This window comes from Rhincodon typus, chromosome 10 (assembly GCF_021869965.1).
Source record: "Rhincodon typus isolate 14 chromosome 10, sRhiTyp1.1, whole genome shotgun sequence".
Classification (NCBI taxonomy): domain Eukaryota; kingdom Metazoa; phylum Chordata; class Chondrichthyes; order Orectolobiformes; family Rhincodontidae; genus Rhincodon; species Rhincodon typus.
This window is the reverse complement of record NC_063341.1, coordinates 47,861,592-47,887,192: the sequence shown is the minus strand read 5'-3', so window position 1 is coordinate 47,887,192 and position 25,601 is coordinate 47,861,592. Positions and strand designations below refer to the sequence as shown.

General features: G+C 39.2%; 1 protein-coding gene and 1 long non-coding RNA gene across 2 annotated transcripts in view; one reads left to right on the top strand and one right to left on the bottom strand.

The window, feature by feature from the left end:
• LOC125484204 overlaps positions 1-25,601 on the top strand; it is a 29,842-nt gene that overhangs the window by 2,531 nt on the left and 1,710 nt on the right. The window lies entirely within an intron of this gene.
• On the bottom strand, positions 252-25,596 carry LOC109911074 (riboflavin-binding protein-like). The gene is made up of 8 exons (XM_020510332.2): positions 25,537-25,596; positions 21,340-21,501; positions 20,205-20,304; positions 18,009-18,137; positions 16,980-17,088; positions 5,125-5,389; positions 4,840-4,880; positions 252-391 (listed from the first exon to the last, which is right to left on the bottom strand). Exons 2-6 carry the CDS (start codon positions 21,488-21,490, stop codon positions 5,126-5,128), a joined length of 753 nt encoding a protein of 250 aa, XP_020365921.1. The 5' UTR covers positions 21,491-21,501; positions 25,537-25,596; the 3' UTR covers positions 252-391; positions 4,840-4,880; position 5,125.

The following is a 25,601-nucleotide window of genomic DNA, read 5'->3' as shown; positions in this document are numbered from 1 at the left end:
ACAACAGGGACAAACTCCCAAGATAACTGAGGTGGGTGGTTGAAAAGACTCTGAGCAGTCCCTCTCAATACCTCAGATGCCATTATGCACATGCCTCCCTGGAATGAAAATCAGGTGTACCAAGACACTTTCTCCCAAGACAATGGCGAGATGAAATTTCCCGGCTCATTATGGAATTTAAGTATTCGGAAATAGAACAGTTGCAATATCTCAAACCCACACTGAAAATGAAAATTCAAACATCCAAAAGATGATGGGAGTGATTTTTGTAAAATGTTTATTTGTATTCTTTATTTGACAAATTTGTTGTCCATTTGGCTGTTCAAAATAATAATCCTTTTTCTTCAAGTAAATCCCTGATCAGCAGCAGTGGCATCAGCTCTTTACTGTGCTACAAGTGAAAAGAAGATATAAGTAGCATAATTCTGAACAAAATAAAGCATATGGGAAAGGAAGTCGTTTAACATACCTAAAATTAAACAACAGTATTCAGACAATGTGATTCGATCTGAGAATTATAAACCTAGTTAAAGGTAGTAACTTGATGTCCTTGAACTATTTCACTCTTCTGCTCACATCACTCAGTGAGTGAACATTGATAGTTCTCGATAAATCCTCTGTCAGAGAACTAATTTTCACCATGGCTATCATCCCTGCTTAAGATGGCTTGATCGATTGATTTTATTACATAATTTATTTTGAAAACTAAAATATAGCTACAAAAACTTGGTGACTTAATAGAATTGAATGCTTCCAATGATTATTTTTCCAATTCACTGTGGAGAACCTGATCAGCTGGTAATTACATACATGATAATTCAAATGGAAGTTCAGTTGTGCACTTCCAGGTTTAAAACTTTTCAGGGTAATCAGAATTAGCCTCTCCATTTTATCATAAATCAACCTAAAATGTCAAATTGTTCTCTTAGGCACTAAATAGGTTATCTCCTTTTTCTATAATGTGGAGGTGCTGGTATTGGACTGCGTTGGACAAGGTCAAAAATCACACAACACCAAGTTATAGTCCAGCAGGTTTATTTGAAAACACTAGCTTTCAGAGAGTTGCTCCTTCCTCAGGGGTAGTGAAAGATGAGGTATCAAGACACAGAATTTACGAGTAAGAGATTAAATGATCATACAACGATGCAAATGTATTGAATGAACTTAAAATGGCTAGCTGACTCCCTCCTGTAAAATCTTTAATCAGTTAGAAAGGAGATTCAGGTTTTGAGTGATTAAAATGCAAATCCCAGAATTTCTTTCACGTCACTGCCCCGAGATAACTAAAGGTTTTAATAGCGTATACAAGAGGTGAAATCTCAGGTCAGACAATGCATTTTAGATGTGAGGCCTTGTTTAGAATCTGTCTGTGTTTTACCCTGGAGTCAGACCGGTTTTATTTCCAAAGCAGGAATTTATAAAATGCTCCATTGACTGGCTTTGTTTATAAATTGTGTGCTTTTTGAACAAAATACAATGTCAGTGGTTAGCACTGCTGCCTCACAGTGCCAGGAACCCGGGTTCGATTCCACCCTCGGGCAACTGTCTGTGTGGAGTTTGCACATTCTCCCCGTGTTAGTGTGGGTTTCCTCCGGGTGCTGCGGTTTCCTCCTACAGTCCAAAGACGTGCAGGCTAGGTGGATTGACCATGCTAAATTGCCCAAGTATTCAGGGAGGTGTAGATTAGGTGGGTTATAGGGGGATGGATCTGGGTGAGGTGCTCTGAGGGTCGGTGTGGACTTGTTGGGCCGAAGGGCCTATTTCCACACTGGAGGATTCTATGAGATACGAAGCTGCAAATGCAAATTCACCCCATAGATTTATGTGTGTGAGTGAGAGAGTGTGGTGGGGTCACCGTAGTGCGACATGAACCCAAGATCATGGTTGAGGCCATCCTCATGGGTACGGAACTTGGCTATCAGCCTCTGCTCAGCAACTCTGTGTTGTTATGTACCCTGAAGTCTGCCCTGGAAGACGTTTACCCCAAAGATCCAAGGCCGAATGTCCTTGACTGCTGAAGTGCTCCCCCACTGGGAGGGAACACCCTTGACTAGTGATTGTTGCATGGTGTCCATTTATCCGTTGTCATAGCATCTGCCTAGTTTCGTCAATATATCATGCCCTGGGGCAACCTTGCCTGCAGCGTATGAGATAAGACAACGCTGGCCGAGTCACATGAGTGCACTTGGTGGGTCGTGTTCCCATGTGTGATGGTAGTGTCCATGTTGATGATCTGATCTTGCAGAGGTTGCCATGACAGGGTTGTGTGTTGTGGTCAATGTTGTCCTGAAGGCTGGGTAATTTGCTTCGAATGACTGTCCTTGAAGGTTTGGCGGTTGTTTGAAAGCAAAAAGTGGAGGTGTGGGGAAGATCTTGGCGAGGTGCTCGTTGTCATCGATAATGTATTGAAGGCTGCGGAGAACATGGCGTAGTTTCTCCACTCCCGGGAAGTACTAAACAATGAGGGTACTCTATCGGACATATCCCATGTCCATCTTCTGAGGAGTTCATTACGGTTTTTCGCTGTGGCATGTGGAAACTGGCGATTGATGAGTTGAGCATTGCATCCGTTCCTATGAGGGCGTCCTTCAACACCTTCAGGTGTCCATCGCATTCCACTTCTTCTGAGCAGATCCTATACATGTGCAGGGCTTGTCCGTAGAGGATTGGCCCTTTTAATATGTTTAGGGTGGAAGCTAGAGAAGTGCAGCATCGTGAGGTTATCTGTGGGCTTACGGTAGAGGGAGGTACAAAGATGTCCCTCCCTGATGGAGATGCGTATGTCCAAGGATGAGACTGATTCTAAAGAGTAGTCTATGGTAAGTCTGATGATGGGATGAAACTTGCTAATATCGCTATGAACTTGTTTCAGTGATTCTTCACCATGAGTCCAAAGGAAGAAAATGTTGCCAATGTATCTGGTGTATAGCATTGGTCTAGGGTCCTGCGCAACAAAGAAATCTTGTTCGAACTTCTGCATAAAAACGTTGGTGTATTGGGGTGCAAATCTAGTTCCCATAGCTATTCCATGTGTCTGGTTGAAGAACTGGTTGTCGAAGATTGTGTTCGAGGATGAAGCAGATGAGTTGTAGGATGGCGTCTGGAAATTGGCAGTTGTTGGTATTGAGTACTGAGGCTGTTGCAGCAACGCCATCATGATGGAAGATGCTGGTAGGGGCTGCCTTCAGGACAACATCGATCACAACACTATACAAGTCTGCCAATGGCAACCTCTGCAAGACATGTCAGATCTTCGACATGGACACTACCATCATACGTGGGAACACCACCCACCATGTGCATGGCATATACTCATGTGACTCAGCCAACGTTGCCTATTTCATACGCTGCAGGCAAGGATGCCATGAGGCATGGTATATTGGCAAAACCATACAAACGTTAGGACAACGAATGAATGGACACCACGCAACAATCACCAGACAGGGGTGTTCCCTCCCAGTGGACGAACACTTCAGTGGTCAAGGACAATCGGCCTTGGATCTTCGGGTAAACGTCCTCCAAGGCAGACTTCGGGATACACAACAACTCATGAGTCGCCGAGCAGAGGCTGATAGTCAAGTTCGGTACCCATGAGGTCAGCCTCAACTGGGATCTTGGGTTCACGTCAGACTACAGGTGACCCCACCACACTATACACTCACACACACTCTCTCACACACACTCTCTCACACACACTCACATACACATAAACAGACCCTCCCTTACACAAACACTCTCTCACACACTCATGTGCACACACATTCATATATACACTCTCACACACATGTCTACTCCCTCACGCTCACACACACTCTCTCTCCGTAACGCACACACAGACAGATATACATGCGCTCTCTCTCTCTCCCCCTCACACATGCGCGCACACACACACACACAGACGCACACACACAGACGCACACACACGTAAATCTATGGGATGAATTTGCATTTGCAGATACATTCTATTTTGTTCAAAAAGCACACAATTTGTGGACACAACCAGTCAATGGAGCATTTTATAAATGCCTGCTTTGGAAATAAAACCTGTGTGACTACAGGTTGAAAGACAGACAGATTCTAAACAAGGCCTCACACCTAAAATGCATTGTCTGACCTGAAATCTCACCTCTTGTATACAATCAAAAAACCTTTAGTTATCTTGGGGCAGTGACTTGAAAGAAATTTTGAGATTTGCATTTTAATAAATCAAACCTGCACCTCCTTTTTAACTGATTAAATACTTGACAGGAGGGAGTCAGCCAGCTATTTTAGGTTTATTCAATACATTTACATCAGTTGTATGATTGTTTGATCTTTTACTTATAAATTCTGTGTCTTGATGCCTCCTCTCTTACTACACCTTATGAAGGAGCAATGCTCTGAAAGCTTGTGTTTTCAAATAAACCTGTTGGACAGAGGGTCGTGGGTGCCTGGAACGCAATGCCAGCGGAGGTGGTAGAGGCAGGCACGATAGCGTCATTTAAGATGTATCTAGACAGGTACATGAATGGGCAGGGAGCAGAGGGATACAGATCCTTGGAAAATAGGCGACAGGTTTAGATAGAGGATCTGGATCGGCATAGGTTTGGGGGGCCGAAGGGCCTGTTCCTGTGCTGTAATTTTCTTTGTTCTTTGACTATAACCTGGTTTCGTGTGATTTTTTACCTTGTTCTTTTTCTTTGTTTATACAACAGATATTGCTCTTTACATGAATATCATTAGAAGGCTTTGGAAAAATAGAGGGTATCATTGATAAGCTTACCAAAATAAGCATTTTAATATCAAGTCTAGGAACAGATTACATAAAAAGATCGAGCAAGAGGGATGAAAATAACTTACGAATGGGGATACAGGAATTGTGCCATTCTTCTGGTCTGTTCCTGAGAAACACATCAGGAATAAAAATGGTAAGAAAAACCCACAACAATGTAAGTCAGAGTAAGCTGAGGAGATAACTTTCTCAGTGGCAAAATTTATATAACTGGGATACATCACAACCCATGCTTAACACTAATTTGATCCATCTGATTCAAATAGTCAAAGACACCATATTTAAAACAGAAAATATAAATAGTTTAATAACTTATGGATTACAATTAAACTTCTCTCAACTTAAGTACTTACATTATTTTGTCCCCTTTTTCTCCTTTTTCTTATTCTTCCTGTCATTCATATTTTTGTGCCTCCGCTGACAGAAAGGTACTTGCTGAAGTTCTGTGTGCCTTTCAGCTGAAGTTAGTGTTCCTCTATTGTGGATCAGATGTTGGATCAGATGTTGGATCATATTATTGTCATCATCATCCATCATCAGACAGTGACATGGGCATGTAATCACATTGAATGTCACACCCCACATATTACTACAGAGGTCCTTTCCATTCTTGTACATCTGCACAAAAAATATTGTTCACAAATAGATGGTTATCATATTCCTCAAAAGTAGTCCTGAGTCGTGAAGTATTTGGACCAAAAACAGGGTCAAATTTCCAATCTGCTAATCAGTGATTTAAAAGAAAAGTTTTCTTTGAAAACAAGTTAAACTCTTTTATGTACAATAATGGAATATTGATTGCTATTGGTGAGAAATATTTTAACTTTTTACAGTGCAGGCTGGAATTGAAACTTATAAAAGTTTAGGGTAAGGAGTTACCATGATCCTAGATGCCCCATTTAAGCCAATTCAAATTTAACTTCTTGATGTATGGAAACTGCCAATCTCTCCCTGATTTTTTTGAAACTTTTAACTGCTGTGTGCTGCTCTCCATTAGCATAAGAACAACGAAAATATAGTAATGGAGCAAAGGTCCCAGCCTCTCTAATGTTGTGAAACCTATCTCTCGGTTCAATGTGATTAGACTGCAGAGAAGGCACAGTTGCAAGCAGTTCCAAATGTACTTTGGAAGTCACTATAAAATATCAGTGATCATCAGATCTGACACTTTGTAAGCTAAGCCTCAAGGAAACACACGATAAAGCCAAGTGCAATTAATGTTTGATTTCTTATCAAAAACTAAAAAAAAACAAATAAACAGCTACATTTTTGTAATGCCTTATTATATCTCAGAAATGTTCTAAGAAACTGTGTAGATGAGGAGCTTCTTTGAAATACAATTATAGTGTTCAGTATAGACAAATAGTAGTGATTTTGTATGAAAATTCCCAAAGAACAAATGAGATGAATGACTCAGACTTTTTTCAGGTACTCAGAAACATTGGATGAGACAAGGGCAGCTATTGAGCAGTAAAATGCTTTATTTCACTGAAAGGAAGTCACTGTAAAGACTAACAATCAAAATGAAATTTTATTTAATTTATTCTTTCCTCAAAAAATTGATGAGAAAATAATGATATTTGGTATTGTTGTGGATTGCCACATTTCTGTAATATTCCCAGCTGCTAAAACTAATGTCATCCATTTTAAACTCCAGTTCCTGGCTATGTCCATGTGATTATCACTGAATGGTTACACCACAGGAGGCCACCGTGCCCACCATGTCTATGCTGCCTCTCTTGAGGAGAATTCACCTTGTGTCATTTTTCTGGCTTCTCCCCATAACCCAGTATGTTCTTCCTTTTCAGAAAACCTTTTGAATGCCTCAATTGATCTGGTCTACACCGCACTCTCAGGCAGTGTATTCCAGATTATAACCACTTGCTGCATGAAAAAGTTTTTCCTTGTGTTGCCATTGGTTCTTTTGCCAACCACAATAATCATGTCTTCTTGACCACAATACTTTCACCAATACAAACAGTTTTACCTCATCTATTCTGTCCAGACCCCACATGATTTTGTCTGATTTAATCTGTCCAGACGCCAGATTTTGTACACCACTATCAAATGGTGGTTGGATATGGTGTTTTATGCGAATTTAACATAAGTTTGTTACTTTTGTACTCTATACCCCTCAATGCTGTTTGCTTTATTCGCTGCTTTCTCATCCTACTGTCATTTTTAATAATGCAAATATACCTCCATGTCTGCGTGCTCCTCCAGCACGACATTTTGAATTATGCAGTTTATTTATTGCCTCTCCATATTCTTCCTACGAAAATGAACCACTTCACTCTCCAAGATAATGAATGCAAATCGATGTTAGCCACTTTTAAAATTAAGTGAATGAATGTGTCCGCCACTATGGCTATTGGACATGAGGTGGGACAATAGAGATGCTGATTAGTGTCTCTAAATAAATTGTTAACTATGGGATTCCACAAATTGGCTTGTCTGCCTTTAGTACACGTTTGCAATTCTTGTAACTTGTTCTTTTAAGCTGTGTTCACATGCAACATAAAGTAACTCTCAAGGGTTGCACAGGTAACGAGCAGGAAGTTTAGAGGGGATGCGAGGAAAAGGTTTTTCACCCAGAGGGTTGTGGGTAACTGGAACTCTGCTTAAAGTGTGGTAGAGTAAGGAACCCTGAAGACATTTAACTACTATTTAGATGAACGGTTGAAATGCTGTAACATACAAGGCTACAGTCCAAGTGCTGGAAAATGGGATTAGAATAGATGGATGTTTTGATGAATCATGCAGACACAATGGGCCGAACAGCCCCCTTCCATTCTATAAAAAAAGTTATGATATTGGTGCAACTGCAGGATCCCTTGATTATAGCCTTTGAATGTGTACCTTTGCTGTAATAAAAAAAATTGTTTAGGGCTGTGATTTCACATCTTCTGACCCATAAACAAAAACAAAATTATGAAACTGTTGACATAAAATGAAACATAGTGGAAAATTTCAGCAGGTGAAGCAGTATTTGTGTTGTTAAAATTTAATGACAAAATGTTCTGTTTCTCTCTGCAGATGTTGCCTGACCTATTGAGTCTTTCCGCATTTTTATATTAATTCAGATTTCCAGCATCTGCTGTATTTTGCACGTTCCTGATTACTTAAATGGAAATACTTTTTTGTGAGTAATGGGGGATAATTTGTAGCATGCAGCTGGAGGCAACTGCAATATCAGCAGATTCTAGATGAGACTTTGCCTCAGAGCAGTTTTAAAGGCATTTGTATTGCCAGTCACAGAAGTTATGTAGAGACACTTAGATTCAGTTCAGAATATTGAACTCCTGCTGCAGCAGCTAATATACTCCTTGTGTAAGCTCTGATACCTGAGTGCTGTGCAAGAACGTCAAGCTGAGGCATGTCTTTGTTACATTGTGAAAGATAAATCCTGGTAAAGAGGCCAGTTTTATCTAGCTTTTACATATTCTGAAACCATCTGGCTCAAGCAATGTCCTAGACCGGATATTTTGAACATATATCAATCATCTGTAATTCTCATTTGTTAGACATCTACTTTCTACAACAGGGAATATATAGAATTCTAAGAAAATGAATCGTACTGAGTAATGTGAAATAGCTCTGGCAGACACACATGCTCATTTCTATGGTGATAACTTCTGCACCTGCAGAGCAAAATATATTTTGTATTAGGAAAGACTGCCCAGCAGTAATTAAAGACTGCAATCAAATTTATTATTTCCACCCAAATCTAGTCAAGTCCTTGGAGAAACAACAAGAGTACAATTATTGCCATCTATCTAACATGTAGCTATATCTTTGTGTTTTTGCCATTTTCTAGGAAGAATGTGGGGTTATTTTAGTTGGCTAGACAGCTAGCATGTGAATAAGATTAATGCCAACACATAGTTCAATCCCCATTCCAGCTAAGGCAATTTCAGAACCTGCCTCTATGCCATGCCCATAGGAAAAAATGTCAAAATGTCAAAAAATGTTCTGAGGAAGGGTCACTGGACCCGAAACGTTAACTCTGTTTTCTCCTCCACAGATGCTGCCAGACCTGCTGAGCTTTTCCAGCAACTTTGTTTTTGTTCCTGATTTACAGCATCCGCAGTTCTTTTGGTTTTTATTTGGAAAAAATGTCATGGTAGTTTGCTATGTTTTGGTGAATAATCACCAATATCTGCCGTCAGGCAAATACCTCAAGAAGAAGGAAGAGTACAGTGCTCATGTTTGAATATATGTGGAGATAGTCCTTTAGCAAGGTCATGTATGTCATTTGATGAGAGAAATAGGAGAATTGGCTGGAAATGTGGTGAAGGAGAGAGGGCATCAGATTCCTGAAGTACTGGGACCAGTCCTGGGAAAGGTGGGACCTGTGTAAGCCAGACATTCTACACCTGAAGAGGATCAGGGCAGGTATCTTTCCAGGGAGATTTGCTAGTGCTGTTATAGAGGGTTTAAACTAGATTGTCAGGGGAGTGGGAAACAGAGGACACATACAAATTGGACAAAATCAGAGCAGGAAAAAGGTGATTGAAAATTAATGACTGATTCTAAAAGACTGAAGAAGCAAAGGTTAAAAAGTATACAACACAGGAAGTTGCCAGTAAATGGAATGAGGATATCAAATAAAACTATTGAGCTGAGGACACAGATAGATACGTGGCAACATATCATTGTTATAATGGAAACTTAAAAAGGTGCAAAAATGGCAGCTTAACAGCCCTGGATGTAGTTTTTGGGCAGGATGGAGATTTGTTCAGAATTCACTCATGGAATGTGGGCTCCCCAGTGCCCTGTATAGATGAAACATAACCTCACCACATTTGCAGTCAATTCCCCTCACAATAAATCATAACATTCTCTTACCTGCTGTAACTGCGTACTAACCTGTGATTCATGCACAAGGACATCTGGATCTCTCTGCACGTCGGAACTTACAACCTCTCGCCATTTAGATTATATATTTCTTTTATATTCCTTCTGCCAAAGTGGAGACAATTTCACACACCTCCACATTGTATTCCATTTGCCTACCTATGTCCTTATGTCTGTTCCTTATGTCCTCTTCACTTTCCTACCCATCTTTATGCCATCAGCAAATTGAGCTAACATACCTACAATTCCATTAATCCAAATTATTTATATAAATCGTTAAGATTTGAAGCCCCAGCACTGACCCGTGTGACATACCACTCATGAAATCCTGCCAGTCTGAAAAGGATCCATTTAGTCCTACTCTTTGCTTCCTATTAGCAAATCAATCTTCTGTCTATGCCAATATGTTACCCCCTACACCATGAGCTTCTATTTTCTGCAATAAGGTTTGTTGTGGCACATTTTCAAATGCATTCAGAAAATCTAAGTATAATACGTCTACTGGTTCCATTTCATCTACAACACAAGTTTCTTCTTTAGAGAACTCCAATAAATCAGTTAAACATGATTTCCCTTTAACAAAACAATATGGGCTCTGCCTGATTACCTTAAACTTATCTATGTGCCCTGTTCTAATATCTTTAATAACAGCTTCTAACATTTTCTCTATGACAAAGTTAAGCTAACGAGCCTGTAGGTACTGGTTTTCTGCTTTCCTCCCTTTTTGATTACAGGAGTCAACTTTAATCTTATTTTAGCTATTTACCAAACTTAAGGAACCTTCCCTAAATCTAATGAGATTTGGAATATTAAAACCAATGCCTCAACTGTTTTACTGCCTACTTCTTTTAAGACACAAGGATGAAATCCAGGCTGTCTGAATGTTTGTGGATATGGTGCCAATAAAGCTGACTGCTTTATCCTGGATTGTATTAAGATTCTTGAATGTTGTTGGAGCTGCACCCATCCAGGCAAGTGGGGAAGATTCAATCACACTCCTAACTTGTGTTTTGTAGATGGATAAACTTTGGGAATCAAGAGGTGAGCAACTCACTACAGTATCCCTAACTTCTGGCCTTCTGTTATTGTCACTATATTTTTGTCGCAAGGCCTGTTTGTGGTCAATGGTAATCCCCAAGATGTTGAGAGTGAAGGATTGAGTGAAGATAATACCATTGAATGTCAAAGTGCGGTCTTTTGAGGATGGTCATTGCCTGGCATTTATGTCTCATGAATGTTACTTTTCAGCCCAAGCCTAAATATTGTCCGCATCTTGCTGCATTTGGACACTGACTGCTTCAGTATCTGACGAGTTGTGAATTGGTGTTGAACATTCCCACTTTTAACTTTATGATTGAAGGAATGGCATTCATGACGATGCAGGGTCTAGAACACTACCTTGAGAAACACCTGCAGACATATCTTGGAGCAGAGGTGACTGACCTCTAACAACCGCAACCATCTTCCTATACAGCCAGGTATGACTCCAACTTTTAAAGAGTTCTCCCCCTGATTTCCATTAACTGAAGTTTTGCTAGGGCTCCTTGATGCCACACTCAGTCAAATGTGGCCTCAATGTCAAGAGTTGTCACGTCCACCTCACCTCTGGAATTCAGCTCTTTTGTCCATGTTTGAACCAAGGCTGTAATGAGGTCAGGAGCTGAGTGGGCCTGGCAGAACCCAAACTGGGCGACACTGAGTAGGTGCTGCTTGATAGCACTGTTGATGACACCTTCCATCACTTTACTGATGATTGAGAGACTGATGGCGCAGTAATTGGCTGGGTTGGATTTGTTCTGATTTTTGTGAACAGGACATACCTGGGAAATTTTCCACATTGTTAGCTAAATGCCAGTGTTGTAGATGTACTGGAACAGCTTGACTGGGCATGGCAAGTTGTGAGCACAAGTCTTCAGTACTATTGCCAGAATGTAGTCAGGGCATATGGCGTCTGCAGAGTTGCGGTCCCCCAGCCATTTCTTGTGAAGCAAATCAAATTGACTGTAGACAGGCTGCTGTAATATTTGGGTCCTCTGGAGGAAGCTGAGGTGAATCATCCACTAGTTACTTCTAGCTTAATATTGTTGTGAATGCTTCAATTTTACGTTTTTCACTGATATGAGAAGTTTTAAAGGGAAGTTAAAAGGTGGGGGTGTAGCATTATTGGTTAGAGAGTTAATTACAAATGGGTGGAAGGATAATATCCAAAATTAATCATCAAATGAGGCAATCTGGGTTAAGCTTAGAAATAACAAAGAGGGGCAATCACACTGCCAGGAATACAGTCTAGACTCCCAAAGGTTGGGGGTGTATGTTTTGCTGGTGAGGGTAGGAGGGCTGTGGAGATAGGAGAACAAACATATAGGCACACATCTGGGTGTAAAAACGACAGGCCAATAACAATTGGGGACTTCAATTATCTTAATATCAACTGGTGTATAAACAGTTCGAAAGGGATAGAGGGCAATTCTTCTACAGAATTTAAGATAAACATTTTTTAGCCAAAGAAAATGAACTTGTATTTTTGAGAAGAGGTGCAATTATAAATTTAGTTTTAGGAAATGCAGTCAAGCAAGTGGATGTAGCAGTGGGTGACCACTTTGGAGACAGTGACCATAGCACTGCTAGATTTAGAATTATTATGGAAAAGGACAAAAATAGAACAGCGGTAAAAGTTCTGAACTGGGGGCACTCTTGCTAAACCTTACTCTGCCTTGCAAGCTGAGGAGTTCTCCATACATCACACAGACCGCATGGCTTCCTTGGGTAATGCAATGGGCAGTGGGATCTGCTTCCAAATCAACACCTCCCGGTGTTCAAATGTAGCAGCCCTGGCGCACTACTGCTCTCTGGATGTAGAATATCTCACAGTAAAATGCTGTCCCTGTTACCTGCCATGTGAGTTCACCTCCACCATCCTGACAGCAGTCTACGTATCACGCCATGCATGAGTGAAGAATGCTCTGGATGAAATTTACACTGCTACAAATGCTCTGGAGATGAAATTTCCCAAGGTCCTATCATCATGGCTAGCGATTTCAACTAAGCCAACCTCAAGAGGGTGCTACCAAAATACCATCAACATGTCTGCTGCCATACCAGAGGACCAAACATCCTTGACCATTGCTATACAACCATCAAAAAAACCTACCACTCCAACCCCATCTGCACTTTGGAAAATCAGATCACACTGCTATCTTCCTCCTCCCAGTTTACAAGCAGAAGTTGAAACGAGAGAACCATTCACAGAAAGTAATACAATGCTGGTCTGAGGCAGCAGAAGAGCTTTTACTGCTTGGAATCATTGGACTGGACCATAATCAAGGAGTCAATGGACAACCTAGACAAGTATGCCACCACTGTCATGGACTTCATTAACAAGTGTGTAGAGGACCACGTGCCAAAGAAGACAATCCATGTGTTCCCCAACAGGAAACCTTGGATGAACTGGGAAATCCTCTGCCTACTGAAGACCAGGTATGTGACATTCAAGTCAGATGACCCCGACTTATATAGGAAATCCAGATATAACCTCTGCAAAGCCATTAGAGATGCCAAGAGGCAGTACTGGACCAAGTTAGAGGCCCAAACTAACCACACAGACACCTGCCATCCGTGGCAAGGCCAGCACAACATAATGGGATTGAAAATGAAGCAAAACAAAATAGCATACAAAAGTATATCCCTCTCTGATGCGCTCAATGCTTTCTATGTTTGGTTTGAGCAGAATGCCAGCAGCGCAGTGTCACCTGCCCCGACAGCTCCAGATGCACCTATTTCTTCTGTCACCGCTGCAGATGTTAGTTTGGCTCCTTGAGAGTGAACCCGAGGAAAGCGACTGGCCCCGATGGAGTCCTCAGCCATGCACTCAGATCCTGTGCGGACCAGCTGGCTGAAGTATTCACTGACATCTTCAACCTCTTCTTGCTACAATCTGAAGTTCCCACCTGCTTCAAAAAGAACGCCATCATCCTGGTACCAAAGGAAACACATGGAACGTGCCTCAATGACTACTGCCCAGTGGCTCTGACCTCCATAATCATGAACTGCTTCAAAAGGTTAGTCATGGCCCACATCAACTCTAGCCTCCCAGCCTGCCTCAATCCCCTGCAATTTGTCTGTCAGTGAAACAGGTTACCAGGGACACCATTTCCTTAGCTCTGCACTCATCCCTGCAACATATGGATGACAAGGACCCTTATGTTAGGCCCCTACTCATCGACTGCAGCTCTGCCTTCAACACTATAATCCCCTCCAGACTGATCTCAAAACTCCAAGACCTAGGTCATGGCTTTGCCCTCTGCAAATGGATTCTTAGCTTCCTGACCCACAGACTGTAATCAGTGAAGATAGACAACAACATCTCCTCCATGATAATCCTCAACATTGGCACCCTGCAAGGATGTGTACTCAGCCCCCGATTGTACCCCCTGTACACCCATGACTGTGTAGCCAAATACCATACGAACACCATCTACAAGTTCGCTGATGACACCACCATTGTAGGCTGGATATCAAACAATGATGAGTCAGATTATAGAAAGGAGAGAGAGTGCTTGGTGTCATGGTGTCATGATAACAAAATCTCTCTTAATGTAGAAAAACAAAAGAATTGATAATTGATTTAAGAAAGAAAGGAGGGGGTCACTATTCTATCTACACTAACGGAGCTGAGGCGGAGAGGGTCAAGAACATCAAGTTCCTAGGAGTGACAATAAACAACGATCCGTCCTGGACTTCACACATGCAGGCGACGGTCAAGAAGGCAGAACAACACTTCTTCCTCAGGTGGCTAAGGAAGTCCGGCATGACCATAAGGATCCTCACCAACTTTTACAGATATACCATAGAAAGCATATCTGGGTGCATAACGGCCTGGTGGGCAACTGCTCTGCCCAGGATCGTAAGAAACTACAGAAAGTTGTGTGTGCAGCCCAGACCATCATAGAAGCCAACCTTCCTTCCATGGACTTCACTTACACTTCTTGTTACTGCAAAAAGGCTGCCAACATTATAGACCCCTCCCACCCCAGTAATATCTTCTTCCAACCTCTTCGGTCAGGCAGAAGATACAGAAGCTTGAACACACGTACCAATACGTTCAAGAATAGCTTCTTCCCTGCTGTTATTAGACTGCTGAATGGACCTCTCTAACTTCAAACCTAATGTTAACCTTGTATGTCTTGCTCTGTCTAAGCACCTAATGATCTATATGTCCTTGTTTGCTATGATCTGCCTGTTCTGCTCACAAAACAAAAATCTTTTCATTGTACTTAGGTACATGTGACAACAATAAATCAAATCAAATAGATTCTTTGGGCCCCACCAAAAAAAAAAGCCACTACTACCAAATCTGGAGGTCCCTGCTTATCCAGAAGCATGCAGGGTAAGATAAGCAGAAAAAGGTATTTGACAGTCACAAAAAAATTCAGAAAGGGTAGATGAGAATAGAAAGTATGAGATGAAGTAGAAAAAGGAAATTAGGAAAGCAAAGAGGATATGAAAAGTATCGGCAAGTAAAATCAAATGAATCTCAAGCACGTTTTATCAGTACACCAAAATCTAGAGGATAACAAAGAAAATCGTTGAGCCTATCAAAGATGTGAATGGAAACTTGCACGTGGATGCAGCAGGTGGAGGAATGTTCTCAATAAATACCTCCTCTCTGTCTTCACCAAGGAAAGGGATGATGCAGACATTCTGGTTAAAGAGCAGAAGGCTGGAATATTAAATACTATAGGCGTAATGTGCCAGGAAGTAATGAAGAGACTGACATTCTTGAAAGTGGATAAATTATTATCCACTAGATTGATTGCATGCCAGGCTGTTAATGAAAAGTAGGGAGGAAATAATGAATGTTCTGAAGATCATTTTCAAATCCTCACTAGATACAAGCAAGGTACCAGAGCATTGGAGGTCTGCAAAATTTGTACAACTATTCAAAAACGGTGCAAGGAATATGTCAAATAATTATCAGGTAGTTGATATGGCTTGAGTGGTGGGGAAATTATTAGAATCATTTCAGAGAGACTGGATAAGGTGTCACTTAGAAAGGTATGGATTATTCAAGAATAATCAGCAATGTTTTCTGAAGGAAAATTCATGTCTTAGTAAATTAACTTAGTTTTTTGAGGATTGGTGAGTTTAGTACAGAAGGTATTGTCTGCATAGATTTTAGTAGGATTTTAACAAGATCCTCACACCAGATTAATCATAAAGTAAAGGCCTATGGCACAGGGAAAAGTGGCAAGTAGGACCAAAATTGGCTCACTGACAGGAAGCAAAGGGTCGCTGAATCTGAAATGTTAACGGATTTTTTTTCACAGATGCTGCCAGACCTGCTGAGCTTTTCCAGCAACTTTGTTTTTGTTCCTGATTTACAGCATTCACAGTCCTTTTAGTTTTTAAAAGGGTAATGGTTGCTTGTTACTTCTGTGAATCAAAAACTGATCCTTTTGAGTCCATTGTAGTTTATTGTTTATGTTCATTGTCTGGACTTAAATGTGACAAGTATGATTGAAAGATTTATAGATGAAACCAAAATTGGCCATGTAATTGACAGTAAAGTCGATATTTGCCTGTTGCCCATATCATATCCTTCATCAAATTTGTGCATCAGTCCTGCTGAGGCAATCCATTTCTCAGTCTTGCAATACTTCAAATTTGAAATTCTGTTTCTACCTTCAGCTTAAAGCTGTAGAAGGCATCTCCTCTCCCCAGATAGAACATATGAAATTTACTCTAGCACTATACCTTGCATTCTCTGTTGCTCTGACTTCACTTCCCCTTCATCCCACCATTGGTGGTATGTTATTAGCTGCCTAAGTCTCTGGAATTCCCTCCCTTTACACTCTAGCCCTACTACTGTCTGCTTCTTTAAGATCCTTTCTTAAACCAGCCTCTGTGACTCAACTTTTTTGATATCTCATATTACCTATGTTTACTGAGAGTCCATTTTTCCCTAATGCCATTGTGTGTGACATGCCATGGGATACTTTTCCAAATTAAAAGTGCTTTAAAAATATAATTTATTATTGTCAATTGACTACACTCACTATCAATTCAAGCTAACCTTCAGGAATTTTCACAACTTTTTTGAATAAACCTGGCACAAAATGTGTATGGCTTAATCACATTAACAATACAATTACACAATGACGCCTACTGATCGAAAAATTCCATAATTTATAATTCAACGTGATTTATTAGACACTTGCCTGCTAATCATGGGAGCGCTATTACTTACAGTACACTTACCAAGTCAAAATGTGCCCATTACATTATCTGCATTCTTATATCTGTGTGTTATGTCTACCAACTGTCCATTAAAATGTGGTTCTTTTGTTCTTACCTGATGGTATGGAATACATTCGTTTCTGCAGTAATTTCCATGATCGTCCCATTCCCAATCAGAAATCCAGTTTCTAGCACAGGTCAGGTCATTTCTGCAGGCTGCAAACCTGTAGGTAAATGTTTGTTCATTAATATTCACTTTATGATCATGACCATTGATAAACTGAACTTTGTTGCACTGGTGGGTTACCATCCAACCAGGATTATTGCGCACTCACGTGATTTCTCCACAAACTCACCATTTTTTTTCGGGACCTGAATAAAACGTGTAGGCTGAATTTAGTGGAGTACTTTCAATGTTTGACATTACTTTTTAAACGGAACAAATATCTTTCACTTTGGATACAAAATTCACTAAAGAATATAACATTTAAAAGATGCAATTTTTAGCAATTCCTCAATCAAGCCATGATTACAATTATATGTATTTTACATTATGCGTTATTGGAAAAAAAGGAAAGCTTGTTTTAATATACCAGATGTCACAAAACACCTTGCAGCTGACTAAGTACTTTTGAAGTACAGGCAATGTGCTCATAGATATAAGAAATGCAGTAGCCAACATATATCCAGCAAAATTCCAGCAAACAGCATTTCCATAACGATCAGAAAATCTGTTTTTATGTAATGTTGATCAAAAGATAGGTTTTTGGCCAGGTACATTGGGAACTCACTACTCTTCTTCATAATGGTATGACTAATACCTGAAGGAGGAGCAAGGCTATGAAAGTTGGTGTTTTCAAATGAACCCGGTGTCGTGTGATTTCTGATCTTGTCCACCCCAGTCCAACAGTGGCACCTCCACATCATATTCTTATACATTCACCTAAGCAACAAGTCGGGCTTCAAATTAATATCTCATCCAAAACACACCATCTCAGTGCAGTATCATTCAGTACTGTAATGGATCAGTAATGCTGAAGAATGTTTTACTCTTACAGAATACCAGTGTTTCACATAACTAAAAAATAAAATACAATAAAAGTGAAATAGTTCCAAGAGAAAGGAGTGTTACAAAAAATCTTACCAGTCATCACAAAAGCTCAGACAGATTGGAACCGCAACAACTGAATATGAGTTATTGGGATTGATCCAGTTGAAGGCATGAGGTGAACAATGGTAGAAACAATCTATTTTCTTCATATACTCCTCACATCTATAGTAATGAATTAAATCATTTAATCAGTAATCATTTTACCATATTTTTTGCAATCTCTTGCAGTTCTGTTGAATTTTTACTCTCATAATCTTACTACAGAAGAGAAGACACTTGCGATGCCGTTGCATGCAAGAAAATAGACTAAGTGCTGAAAAATGGGAGTAGAATAGTTAGGTGGATGTTTTTGACTGGCTCAGACTTGATAGGCTTAAGGGCTTTTTTTCTGTACTATAGACATCTATGATTCTATGACGACCTGCTCTCAGATAGAATAATTTCACTTTATTTGTATCATTATAATAAGAAATGTACTTCTGTGGTTCATGAAGGCAGTTCATTGCCACCATCTCAGTGGCAACTAAGGATGAGCAATAAATGGAAGCCTACGCTCCTGAATTACTTTTTTTAAAAAAAATGGCTTATGATGAAAATATGGTACATGTACATTTGCATATGTACCGTAGTCTAGAGATTAACATCCCCATGTAAGATTTTCAGCGCGAATTTTAGCTCAGACATTAACCTATTTATTTTAATTTAGTTAATCCTCTGCTAAATATAGGACAATGACAAAGTAGCTTTTAAATGTTTATTCCTGGGAAGTGAATGTTCATTGCTCATCCATTATTGCCTGTGGAGCATTAAATATCAACTCCTAATGTGTTGTTCAAACCTAGTTTTATCTCTTTACCACCTCATTCAACCTCCCCCCAACCGCCCGCTCCATTGCTTCTGTAATGAAAAATTGCTTCTTATTGCTGGTCTGATATTCAACCATTAATGGGCCACAACCTCAACCAGAGAAACACAGGGCAGAATGCAAACAGTAGGTAAAACCACAAATGCCAGACTCTTGCAAATGATTCCATCCATCCCTGGCCATTGTCTCAATCTAAACCAGGCAGAATATGAGGCCGATGTACTTTCCATCACAAACACTGCCAACTTCCACTTTCATTAATAATATAAAAACTGGAAATGATGGAGAAACTCGGTAGGTCTGTCAGCATCTGTGAGGACAGAAATGTTTCTCGTCCGATGTGGTGTTTCCTCAGAACTGCACAATGATTACATCACCTATCTTCTGCTCTGCTGTTGTCCATCTGCCACTGAAGCCTTCATCTATCTATCTCTTTGTCACTTTCAGACTCAATTATTTCAAGGTTGTCCAGGATATTTTTCCCTTTTTTTAATCTCTGTAAACTTAAGCTTGTTGAGAACCTTACTACCTATGTCCATTCCCACTCACCCATTCTCCTTATCAATGTCAGACCCCAAGCTATCAACATAGATGACGTTCTCATTCTTGAGTTTAAATTTCTTAATGGCTATACTCTTCTGTTGTAACCTCCTGCAGTCCTACACTGCAGCTGAACTCTCCTTTTTTACAGTTTTTATATTTTGTGAATTCCTCTGTCGCTTCCCCTCACCACTGGTGGCCATGCTTATGGCGATCTAAGTCCCACACATGTAAAATTGACTCTCTAAAGGACCTCAACTTAAAAAAAAATTACCAAGTTTTGTTCATCCTGTATAGATCTTTCTTCTCAGCTCTGTGTTCCTTTTGTGTGTGATCAGACCTTAGTGAGGTGTCAAGGGCATTTTGTAATCTTAAAGTTGCTATGTAACTGTAAGTAGCTGTTGTTGTTAGTATGGAACAGGAGTAACACATTGGCCGGACTAGTGAGTGGTGGCAAGTCCTATGCCTGTAGGACTTTGGTGAGCTAATTGTATTTTTACAGCTTTCATGACTATTTTAGAGTCATATAATCGTACAGCATAGAAATAACACCTTCGGCCCACTATGTCTGTGCTGACCAACAAACACCAAACATTTTAAATGCTTGTGCTGCGCAAGTTAGCAGATTTTTAAAACTTTCAATTTCACAACTTGCTATAGTGGGACATGAACTCATGAGTTTCAGGTTGCTAGTCCTGTTTTATAAAATCTGACTACTACCTTCAATGACTACAGCTTAGACTAGTTCCATCCAAAAGGAACAAATCCTATTCAAAAGAAATTAAGAATTCTGATATTTTTTATTGAGATGTTTGTTGGCTTACCTTGAACTCAGTTGACCACATCTGTTCCAGTATGTATTATATACCTTAATAATCGGGGACACAGCCAGTTGCTCAGTGTAGTTAGAAAAGCAACATGAAGCTGTTGAGAGAAAAACAAGTAAATAACTTGGAAATGCAAGTCAGTGAGCCTTCTCTAAAATTTGCAAATACATTGGAATACCAATGATGTTTTCTGAGAAGGTCACAAACTCCATTTGTGAATATTACTCATGATCTGCCTAATTCCTTCAAATAGGAATAACACAAATGAAAGATCACTCGACTTCACGAGGTCAAGATCCTGGAACTCCCTCCCTAGCATTGTACCTACAATAAATGGACTGCCATGGTCCAAGAAAGCATCACATTGCCTCACCATCACATTCTGAAGGGCAACTAGGGATAGACAATAAATGCTAGCCCAGCCAGCAGAGTGCATATCTCAATGCAAGAGTAAAGAGGAATTGAATATAGTTTGATGCCTCAAATTGGTGATCTGCATATATTATTGTCTTCAGGATATGGAGATGTAAGGAAAGGCACCTCAGTTGAAGGAAGGAGGTGCTATAATCTTTATAATCAGGATACAAAGACACGAGCAAAAATGGGGAAGGAATGCAGTTTGTTTATATTTAATTGTACTGATTAATAATGTGCTGATGGGATTTGTCAGGTAGACAGATAGAATCACATGAAATGGAGCAAGGGTGGGCAGTACTGCCCAACCAAGTCTGCTCTGCCATTTGATAAAATCATAACTGAACTTCTACCTCACCTGCATTTTCCTGTCCTACTCCTTTATTCTTTTCTGATTAGAGCATTATTACTTTTAGTGAACAGAACTTATCAATGGAGCATCCATGCACATTTGAGGTACAGAATTCCAAAGATTCTCAACCCTCTGAGTGAAGAAATTCTTCCTTGTCTTAATCCTAAATCGCCAACCCGTTATCCTGTTGAGCAATATGGGAGAATTGGATAGATATTCAACAAAGTCTCAGATTGACTGGCTGATTGATCTCCTTTGGTTCTTTACTTTTCAATGAACTTGATGTTTGTCTTTTCTTCCCCCAAAAAAAGAATCACAAGACTGTTAAAACTTTGATTTGGCTTTGGATTAGTCGCCTTAACTTACATTGAGAATACAGTTTGCACTCCCTCATGCCTGGTTCAGGACCAGGCACTGCTTTGTGATTTATTCCTGATATACAGCTGTCTCCATAGCAAGGAACTGCCAGTAAGAATGTTGCAACAGAAATAGTTAGAAATGTGATCTGCATGGCCATTTGTTTTCAACCTGCAAAAGAAAGCAAAACAGATGTGGAATTGTAATGTATTCCTTTTGGCTTGCTGAATATTAAATCTGGAGTCCTTTGTTTCTTTATTATGAGGTTACCCTCATTAGAAAAGCCATAGCTTCATGAGATCTCTACAGTGCATTTTTAACCAACATAAGTTTTCAATTTTGGTCCAAGATAATAAATAGAAAACCTCTTTGTAATCACGTTCAGAAGCTTGATCTATTCTGTGCTTCCATGGGACCTTCCGCCTGTCAAAGCTATCATCTTGATCCAGACTTTTAACAAATTTATGCATTTATTGTGTAATAGCTAGAGAAGTGAATCAATAATAGTCAAACATACATGTTTATAGTAGTTATTAAACTAACCCATTTTGTGCATTTGCTATGACTTCAAAATACTTTATTGAATGTATAAATGTTCTTATCACATCCCTTGTCTGAGGTCAGTTTCTAACATATTCTAACACCTTGGTGATTTAAATATATAAGGTATTTGTCAGCCTTTTGGAGAATAGTCATCACTTCTTTCATTTTTAATCCAGAAAGAAATACTCAGAAAAATTCAGTACTGAATGCACTGAAACAGGAAAATCCACAAATATGCCACAAATACAGAATAAAAATAAACAACATACAGAAGGAAAAACAGACAGCAAACCAAGAGAGTAATGCAAACAGATTGAAAGCAGGAAGAACATGTAGAGAGGCATTACAGAAAAGGGAAAAAAAGGAAAGGCTCAACAGAATAGAAGAAAAACAAATTATTGGAGACAACATGCAGAATGTTAGAGTGGAATAAAAATGTAAAGTGATAGACAGGGTGCAGAAGATATATATTGTGAAAAGAAAGAGAGAACAGAGCCGCAACGAAAAGACAGTCAGAAACACAGCGTGCAAAGACTGAGGTGGTGTGACAAAATCAGAAACAAAGAAAGTACAATGTGATAACTGACAGAGGACCACAGAGCCCAGACTACTAAAGTTAGAATCAACAATTATACCAGTTATCCAGGGATTATTTCTATACATTTTAATAAGGTTGGGATTTCAAGAGAAGGAAGAAGATCAACAAATCTTTTTGTTAAATTACATGTTTGGAGAATTATAACAGAATTAATTTATCTAGCAAAAGAATTTTTTCCTCTCCATTTTTGGTTATTTCGCTTTTTTCCGTATCCTTCTAGGAGTGAGTAGGTAGGCAAAAATTCTAATTGTCACTCAAGATCAAAAGAAATTGGAACAGCACATTCAGCGCACTGAGCGTGCTCTGCTATTATGATAAAGTTATGGCTGACCTGATTGTATACTTAACTACATTTCCTGCTTGCCCCCAGTGACCCCAGACTCCCATGTCAATCAAAAACTTGTCTAACTTAACCTTGAATATATTCAATTACCTAGCCTCCATTGCTCTGTGGAAGAGAATTCTAAATACAACTGACCCTCAGATAGAAAACTTCTGTTTTCCATCTTAAATACAATGCCATTATTTTTAAATTGTGCTCCCAGTTTGAGATTCCCCCACAAGAATAAACATCCTCTCAGCACCGCTCTATCAAGCTCCTTCTGAATCTTATACGTTTCAATAAGATCCGTCTCATTCTTGCAAATTACAATAAATGTTCTACTTTTGGTTGTCACTTGTATAAATAATTTAGATGAGAATTTAGAAGGCATGGTTTGTAAGTTTGTGGCTGACACCAAAATCGGTGGTATAGTGGACAGTGAAGAGGTCGTCTAGGATTACAAAGAGATCTTAATCAATTGGGTCAATGAGTGCCAGATGGAGTTTAATTTGGATAAATGTGAGGTACTGCATTTTGGTAATACAAACAAGGGCAGGACTTTTACAATTAAAAGTAGGGCCTCGGAGAGTGTGGTAGAACAGAGAGACATAAGGATTTAGTTACATAATTTTTTGAAGTCTGTATCATATATAGATAGAATGGTTAAGAAAGTGTTTAGCACTCATTCATTGGTCAGACCTTTGAGTATAGGAGTTGAGATGTTGTATTGAAGTTGTACAAGATGTTCGTGAGGCCTGTGCTGGAGTACTGTGTCCAGTTCTGGTCGTCCTATTATAGAAAGGATATTATTAAGCTGAAGAGGGTTCGGAAGAGATTTACCAGGATAGTGCTGGGAGTGGAGAGTTTGAATTATTAAGAGAGGCTAGATAGGCTGGGATGTTTTCCACTGAAGTGTAGGAGGTTGAGGGAGGACCTTACAGAAGTTCATAAAATCATGAGGGCTATAGATAAGGTGAATGGCAGGTGTCTTTTCCCTAGGGTGGGGAATGTTAAGACTAGGGACATATTTTTAAAGTGACAGGAGAAAGATTTAAAAAAGGACAAGGGGGTAATTTTTTTTATACAGAGAGTGGTTAATGTGTGAAATGAACTTTTGGAGAAAGTGGTGGATACAGGTATAGTTAAACATTTAAAAGACATTTAGATAAGTACACAAACAAGAAATGTTTGAAGGGATATGGGCCAAGCGCAGGTAGGTGGGACTAGGTGAGTTTGGGATTATGGTTGGCATGGAATGGTTGGACTGAAGAGTTTTTTTCCATGCTGTATAACTCTATGACTCCATGGACCTAAACCTACTCAGCCTTTCATCGTAAGACAAACCTTATCAGGATTCAGTCAAGTGAACTGTCTCTGAACTACTTTCAATGTAACAAGAAGAAAAATTGCATACAATAGGTGAAGTCTTACTAATGCCCTATATAGTTGTAGTAAGACTTCCTTAATTTTATATAACATCCCCCTTGTAATAAAAGCCAACATTTTGCTTGCCTTCCTACCTACTTGCTATATCTGCCTGCTAACATTTTGTGAATCATGTACATGTGCACCTAAATCTCTCCACACCAGATCATTCTGCACTCTCTCCACTTGAAGAGTATAGTGCTTTTCTATTCTGTCAAAATGGGCAAGCTTGTATTTTTCCCATATTATACGCCACCTGTCATATATCACATATCAATTCATCTCTCTTTGCTCTTTGCATCATCTACAAATTTGGCCACAGAACAGTCAGTTTATGCAAACCATGAATATAGATCATAAATAATTGAAGCTTATCTTGCGGTACTCCACTTGTCGTAGTTTGCTAATACAAATGAACTGTATATCCTGATTTTCATTAAGAAACCAAGTCTGACAAAAGGTGATTTGCCTTTTATAAAAGAAGTGCTGTAGGAACTAGGAATCTGTCATGTTTGAATTACATTATCCTGCTATTCTTTGGAATATAACTACAAACAATATAGCAAAACCATTTGATGTTATAAACAGTGCCTAGATCCTTTTAAAACTCCAACTATACAAAAACTAATGGACAAGAATAAAAACAATTATTTATTATACATGTTAATAAACACATCTCATTTTTAGAATATCAAACTGGAAATTTTAAATTACGTCCATACCAAGCATAAACAGCAGTCATTTTTATTTATATCTCAGATTTCACAAATTTGAGTTACTGCCAATTCAAGTAAAAATAGGACCACTTTCTGAAGCATTTAATGATAATTTAGCAACTCCTTTAGAACTGCAATAAACTGCAATTTTATGACTGTACCTGAGATCATAACTAATGCATTTCTATAACTTTCATTTGCAGCATTGATAGTTTATGATTATTATGGCAAACAACTTGAACAGAATCTTAGAAATTCTTTCAATTTATTTTCAATAAATGTTATCAATTTTCTGTTCTCAGTTTCACATGTCTCTCTGTTTTTGACTTAAATTTCAATATCATTTTAATTATTATGAATATTATACTGAGAATACAGAGTACACAATTCTAAAAGTAAAAGATGGACAAGAGCAAAAAAAATTCCACTGAATTGTGTAATAAAAGCGCCATCTACAAATCACCTAACTTTCAATCGTGTTTGTATATTCTTTTCTAACTGCCTTGCTTAAATTTTAGATTACTCTTTCTTTCTAGTTACTCAGAATTAATATGCTATAGCTACATTATAACATTTATGACAAACCATTACAGATCAATTACCTGTTGTAGTGACAATAGAATTCAAAGCTGTCCTACTTTTCTGGTATCAGTCATTTTTATATTCT

Coding starts and splice junctions, on each gene's coding strand:
- LOC109911074 (XM_020510332.2), bottom strand. CDS start 21,490: ATGGCCATGCAGATCACATTTCTAACTATTTCTGTTGCAACATTCTTA. Junction 18,138..20,204: donor TGTGGTCAACTGAGTTCAAG/GTAAGCCAACAA, acceptor TCATTACTATAG/ATGTGAGGAGTATATGAAGA. Junction 17,089..18,008: donor CTGAGCTTTTGTGATGACTG/GTAAGATTTTTT, acceptor ATTTACCTACAG/GTTTGCAGCCTGCAGAAATG.